This window comes from Rhagoletis zephyria, unplaced genomic scaffold (assembly GCF_001687245.7).
Source record: "Rhagoletis zephyria isolate East Lansing unplaced genomic scaffold, Rhagoletis_zephyria_1.1 Rzeph_scaffold_00980, whole genome shotgun sequence".
Taxonomy (NCBI): domain Eukaryota; kingdom Metazoa; phylum Arthropoda; class Insecta; order Diptera; family Tephritidae; genus Rhagoletis; species Rhagoletis zephyria.
This window is the reverse complement of record NW_016158064.1, coordinates 24,744-31,872: the sequence shown is the minus strand read 5'-3', so window position 1 is coordinate 31,872 and position 7,129 is coordinate 24,744. Positions and strand designations below refer to the sequence as shown.

Here is a 7,129-nt window from a genome sequence, read left to right as displayed (position 1 = left end):
AATACTTGCCCCGGGTATTTAATGTTCGGGTCCGCCCGAACTTAGACTTTCTTACTTGTTATTCATAAAAAACTCAATTTCTGGGGGTATTTTCAAATCGGTCCAGCTCACGTAAATCTTAATACTTTTCCGAAATATTTTGGTGGAAGTCTTAAAATATAAAAAAAAAATGTTCAATGCCGGCGGAAAAAACGGCAACCTTTTTTGGTGATGCAGTCTAATGTAAATACACTCACTGCCAAAACTATATGCCTAGAGAATTCTTCACAACATATGCGACAATTTTTATTTTAATTTTTTCTGGCTAGTTTTTTATAAAAATATGGTTAGTACTACAACAAAAAACAGAAGAATACCAATTCTAAACTTTGTGCGAAATTTAGGAGAATCCAATAAAAATTCATGCAAATTGCCAATTTTTTAATCCGATTTTTTAATAAAGTGCAAGTTTGAAGTAGCCAGGACTCACCGTTGATTTTTGGCAATTTTTTAACGCATTTTCCGGCATAAAAAAAAATTTTTGTATGGAAAATGCGAAACACCTTCAGCAAAGAAACCTATCAAAAATTAAAGTGATTCTTTATAATCTTCAAGCTGCATATTTTATACTTAAATTTTAATAGGCTACAAAACTCCATTTTCAAAAAAATCTAAAATTGATTGAAAAGTTGCAAATTAGTATGCAAATTTATTGAATTCTCCTGAATATCAAAGTGACTTGTGACTTTTTTCTCCCATTTTATGAGTTATGAACAGCAGTGAAATCCTAGAAACTGCTACGCTAATTTTCTTTCGCTAAAAACTTCAAATAGCATCATTTTTTTTAATTGCTTAAAAAAAAATTAACTTTTAACATTGGGTTATACTTATCAATTTAAATATAAGTATGTATGTGAAAACCTCCCACTTCGGAAGACTGTCATAGGTCTCGATAATAATTCAAGTACACCTAACTCCTCCTTCTTACTTTTATCGCCGCAAACGGGCGTGTTTTATAGCTCCTGTGGTACGAATAGAATTTTTTGCTGGAATATTAAAAAAAAAGGTTCGAGAATACGCGACGGGTGTTGAAATACACTTTTTGCATGAATTTTCCACTACCTTCTCAAACATGGTGTCGAGTCACAAAAAGTAATTTTTCACAAGTAATAAATGAATTTAGTTAATAGGTTGGTCCATAAATACTCCGTCAGAGAAAACTAATACTTTTTACCTGTTGGTGTCCATATTTGAATTTCTAATCTTCTTTATGCTAATATGAACGCCATATTATTTCTATAATTTTGTTCCAATATCACGACAATAAGGAGCCGATTACACAATATACCATTATGTCATTTCTGTGTAGCCTTTTAGTTTTTTTTTTTTATATCTATGTATTTCGTTTTTTTTTTTCTTCGATGCTGGGCTTCTAACTATTTATTACATGTAATACATGCCCCCTGTGAAACCCCTAGAAAATGTATTGCATACCAAATAGATATGCTTAAGACTAAGACATGCCAAAGAGTGGCGGAATTACTTTTTTGTATACTATTTATTCTCTTTTTATCAGTGACATACAAATTCATTTTAAAAACTATATGTACGTAAGTAATTCAGAAATGCTACATTATAACTGCAGACGGCTTATTATAGACAGATAAATTAATTATATAGTAGTTTGGTTGCAGGTGAAATTAATGTAGAACCCAAGCACTGCCCTTTTAGTTTCTTGATTTTTTTTTTTTTTGATATCCAATTTAAAGATGAGAAGGTGCCCAATTTAAAATTGCCAAGCAACATACAACGTAAATGATTTTAGCAAATTCACAATATTTAAAGTAAGACACACGATACATAAATTAGAAAGTTAAAAATACAAATGTATCCACAGTAACTTAAAAAGAGCATTATATTATAATTTATATTTGTTTAGGTTACATATTGTATTTATGCAAATTTTAAACTAGGCATTTAATCATTTGTAGTAATGTACTATTGCGCCAAAATTCTGTTTAATATAGACTGCCCTTGTTCTCTATTATTTAACTGAAAGAACTACACTGAAAAGAATATGCGCATTATTCAACATCAATAAAGCTTTAGATTAATAGCGTTGAATTTGGGATGTGCGCATTGGCCACGAATTGGTAATTGGTACATGTGATTGCAGCTCCCTTTAATATCTGCACTCACCATAAATCAATAACCATTTCTGGTTTCATTTAAACATCTATGAAATTTTGTATTTCTCTTCCTGTCTATCCACCACAAACACCTGATTTTTAATATACTTCTTTTACCAATCATGATCAAATACATTTATATTAGACTTTATTGTTCCTTTTACTGTAACAAATCGCCACGCACAATTTCCAATATCATTTTGTGACGGAAGTATTCCATATGCTGTTGGGTAAATGTTATCTCCCGATTCCGTGTTATATACTCGGCAAACATACAACTGAATACTCCACAATCACTGCCATTCATCTGTCGTGGTACTTCACGTACAGACTCGACTTCAAATCCGCTAGTGTCGAATGATTGCTTTCGCTTATCCAACGATTCATCCTTGAGATATTGTTCGAGTGCTTTCAGTACACTAGGATTTGGTGTGCCCATTGAATCATAATATTTAATGGTGCGATTCTTCAGATGTATAATAGCCATACACCAATGCACACCACCAACATGCACTGGTACGGGAATTATATCTTTGGAAAATATATCCACCTTGCGTGTCCAACGCTTTACACCACTATGACCAGCCGATAGTAAGCGTGGCACAAAGAATGTGTTCATTGCATAGACAGTAGGTAAACCGTGTGATTCATGTCTTGTATCACCACGCTCGGTAAGCAGATTCATATAGAAATTGATAACCTCATCGTTGAGCCAATTGTGTCCAAGTAGCGTGTGTATATCACGACGTGTAATGTTTAGATTGAATTTCGACACAAGAACCTAAGTACGAAGAAAAGTTATCTGTGTAAATTATGTTTAAGCTTAAGTTTAATTCACGTTCTACCTGGTCGGGTGGCCCTATAATTGCCTCCTTTATTCGCGCTTGATATTCAGGTGTTAGTTCAACAAATTCAGGCTCTTCTTCGACTTCTTGTACTGGAAAATCATCAATCACGAGCAAATCTGGATCGACAATTTGTATCTTACGCAGACGATCCTGCATTTCCAATTCAGCTGCACGCCGCTCAGCTGTCAGCTTCTCCACCCTAGGGGTTAATATAGCATTTGAATATATAATTTGCCTTCCAAAGCTTCTATGTAATCAACTTACACATTCACCGTGTCATTAACCTCTTGCAGACGATTCTTCTTCTTTTCAGTCCATTTAGATTGTAGTGCTTGCAGCCAATTGGACTTTAAATGTGGGGAAGTATTGAAACNTTTCTCCACCCTAGGTGTTAATATACCATTTGAATATATAATTTGCCTTCCAAAACCTCTATGCTATCAACTTACACATTCACCGTGTCATTAACCTCTTGCAGACGATTCTTCTTCTTTTCAGTCCATTTAGTTTGTAGTGCTTGCAGCCAATTGGACTTTAAATGTGGGGAAGTATTGAAACGTTCTTGCAATGTGTTGACTGGTTCAACGTATGGACTATGGAATAAAAAATATACTTCTAAGAATTACATTTAAAACAGTATATAGCTAGTTACTCACAGGCGTGTAACACATTTCTTTTTGTCTTTTGTGCCCAAAGGAACGCCGCATGCATTTTGTTCTTTTAATTTTGTACATGCCGAAACCACTTGCCGCTCATCGTCNGAAGAAAAGTTATCTGTGTAAATTAGGTTTAAGCTTAAGTTTAATTCACGTTCTACCTGGTCGGGTGGCCCTATAATTGCCTCCTTTATTCGCGCTTGATATTCAGGTGTTAGTTCAACAAATTCAGGCTCTTCTTCGACTTCTTGTACTGGAAAATCATCAATCACGAGCAAATCTGGATCGACAATTTGTATCTTACGCAGACGATCCTGCATTTCCAATTCAGCTGCACGCCGCTCAGCTGTCAGCTTCTCCACCCTAGGGGTTAATATAGCATTTGAATATATAATTTGCCTTCCAAAGCTTCTATGTAATCAACTTACACATTCACCGTGTCATTAACCTCTTGCAGACGATTCTTCTTCTTTTCAGTCCATTTAGATTGTAGTGCTTGCAGCCAATTGGACTTTAAATGTGGGGAAGTATTGAAACGTTCTTGCAATGTGTTGACTGGTTCAACGTATGGACTATGGAATAAAAAATATACTTCTAAGAATTACATTTAAAACAGTATATAGCTAGTTACTCACAGGCGTGTAACACATTTCTTTTTGTCTTTTGTGCCCAAAGGAACGCCGCATGCATTTTGTTCTTTTAATTTTGTACATGCCGAAACCACTTGCCGCTCATCGTCATCCAAATCAATTATTTCACTTATCTCATCTTCATCATCGTCGACAATCACCGTTGGCAGAACATTTCGTATAGGACGCTGGTCCTTCACACTAACGAATGTAACATCCTCATTGTTCTCTTCATCATCGTCGTCGTCCAAATTGATGGTAGACGAAAGCGGTGGTCTTTTCAATGCGCGTGGCAAGCTGTTTTGCAAACCGAGAGACTTTCGTTGATTGGCTACTGGTTTCTGGTTGCTATTATTTGCGTGCAGGGCGCCTCGACGTTGCGGCGCATCAAAGCCGAATGGAGGCTTCGCAAAAGAGTGTACATTTGCACCCTCTGATGCACCATACAAACACGGTACAACCTGTTCTAGTAGCTGCTGGTACTTTTCATGCTCCTCGGTTTCTTTTTCTTGTGTTAGAATTGAACGAGCATTAGTAGCCCACATATTTGAGCGAATGTTTCCCAATATATTCAGCCCACCATTAGAAGCTGCTGCATCCCAGAAGAAAATTTGTTGTATAAGTTATACATTTTATTTGTGGGTCATTTCAAATACTTACATGTTCCTCCCGAAGAAGAAATTGAGCTGGCCGAACGCCTGCCCAAGACGTGCCCACCACTGGCAGGCATTTGTAAGTTCTGTCGCAGGACCTCCGAATACGACATTGGTTTGCGTTTCGTCAAATCGATCTCAGGCATAAGTGATGTCGCTAGGATGCTGCCACTGCGTGGCTCAATAAGTGGAGGTGGCGGTTTCGAAACCGGCGCCCGAACATTTTCACTATCACGCAAAATGGGGATATTGAAAATGCGTGGTACCTTTTTAATAGCGCGCCCATTATTCAAGCCAGACCCACTAGCACATCCAATGCCAAAACCTTTTACTATTTGAGGTTCATCATCATCATCAGAAAATTCGACATCAGCATAGGATGTATTTTTTACCAAACGATGGGTTACCGTAGGCGCCATAAACATCGACTTACGATATTTCGGCTTTTCTATTAAATACAAATAAAACATTTAGTTAGCATTCTCCTAAAAAAAANCGCGTACATGCGCCAGTATTGAGTTGGCGTCACTGGCGGGAATGTGATTCTTCAAGAAAAATTGCAGATTATCTTCCAAGGGTGTGTGTTCAATGTACATCATCAATGTGAACGGGGATGGTATACGCCGTATTGGAACTGAAAATCTCTCTAGCCATTTACAAAAGTTCACCCGACAAGGCAAATTTCTACGCTCACGCCTTCGCTATTAGCGCATAATATTATCGCAAAATTGATGCGCAATCTAATGAATGAATCGGTTCACAAGTTATAAAGCTTGTCCTTCAACTTTTGTAATTTCTTAATAAACACTTCAAATGGGTTAAAATGCAATTTTTCACAGTTTTATAAAAATTTCTCTTCTCGCTTGTGAAAAAAAGCCGCCGTTCGCAAAAATTGTGAAAAGTGACACATGGAGTTCGGCTTCTTACGGTTGGCAGGGCTGCTTGTTTCGCGTTTGTTGCCACTTATGGGAAATTTTAATATCCTTCATCAATTGGAAAGATAATAAACGTGAAAAAGTGCAGTAAAGTAGTTAACAAAAGGAAGGTAAATTTTTGTATGTGGTACTTATTCACATTAACCATATTATTCGTGGATTTGCTGGAAATTAAGTAATATAAGATTTCGCACCGATTAGGCCAGTAGCTCCATGCAACCTTGTTGGGAAATTTAAATTTGGCGCTGCCATATCACGTACATGAAGAAATGTAGCGATAAATTTTCTTTCACTTTTGCTTGTACCATGTCTCATAGCATGCTATGATTCTGTGAAATTTTAGCCGAACTAAAATTATAAAGAATAATTGAATTCTTTTGCTTTTGCTTTAATTTTATATTGATTACGTATGTATCATACATATGAGCCATTCTATTTTAAGTCGGACGGATTTCGCTTCAATTTGTTTTTATGCATTCTATATATGAAATAAGCTAACATGCGTTCAAGCAAATTTTATTTTTTTATTTTTTTTCTTCGGAGATATGGGGCTGGGTTCTGTAACTGAGAGAAAATGTACTCACAACGAAAAACTCACCGAATAAAATTCAGTGAGTTTTCGGAAAAGAAGTGTATACAATTTCGATAGCTTAAATGTAGAATACCTACAATTCCCAAATTACAAAAATTTATAATGGCTGAATTTCTTTATTCATTCTGAACGTTTGAAATAAACTTTTTTGTTTACTTATTCTTTAGAACGTTCCTGATGATATGTTAACGTATATTTCAAACACATTCTGTTTATTCCGGCTGTGAAATGAGATTATCCGGAATGTATAAAGAAATGCAGCCAATAGGATCGATAGGGCTCGTAGGCAGGGTTGCCACTCTGGTAAATAATTACCAAAATAGGTAGAAAAAATTCGAGTTGGTAAAAAGGTCAAGGTTTTCTCATTTTGGTAGATTTTTGTTAAAGTACTTTACTTGAACTTTAAAACTTTTCGTTCTCGCTTTATTTTTTGTAATTATCTTTTTATTTTAAATTTCTTTCTAAAAGTATAGTCTACTTAATTGCATTATTTTTTTAACGCTCTCGATAAAAGGCGAACATATCGTGTTCTATTTATAACTCATTTTGCTGAAATCCTGAGGAGCTTTCTTCTTTGATTCTTCAAATAAAAATAAAAAATGAACAGGCACGTAATTACACACTATGATTGTTCGCAAAAAAAAAAAA

The 7,129-nt window shown here is 35.6% G+C and overlaps 1 protein-coding gene across 5 annotated transcripts; it reads right to left on the bottom strand.

Annotated features, from left to right (window-relative positions):
- Positions 1–1,518: 1,518 nt before the first annotated feature.
- LOC108362295 (uncharacterized) lies at positions 1,519–5,445 on the bottom strand. 5 transcript variants are annotated; one of them, XM_017615228.1, is made up of 7 exons: positions 4,962–5,445; positions 4,394–4,893; positions 3,673–3,758; positions 3,557–3,609; positions 3,281–3,371; positions 3,014–3,215; positions 1,519–2,949 (listed from the first exon to the last, which is right to left on the bottom strand). In XM_017615228.1, exons 1-7 carry the CDS (start codon positions 5,422–5,424, stop codon positions 2,329–2,331), a joined length of 2,016 nt encoding a protein of 671 aa, XP_017470717.1. In that variant the 5' UTR covers positions 5,425–5,445; the 3' UTR covers positions 1,519–2,328. The 5 variants fall into 5 exon arrangements, with proteins under 5 accessions (XP_017470717.1, XP_017470716.1, XP_017470715.1 ...); XM_017615227.1 differs by lacking the exons at positions 3,557–3,609; positions 3,673–3,758 and adding an exon at positions 4,155–4,244 and having other exon boundaries at positions 3,281–3,334; positions 4,308–4,893; XM_017615226.1 differs by lacking the exons at positions 3,557–3,609; positions 3,673–3,758 and adding an exon at positions 4,192–4,244 and having other exon boundaries at positions 4,308–4,893.
- Between the last annotated feature and the right edge of the window lie 1,684 nt (positions 5,446–7,129).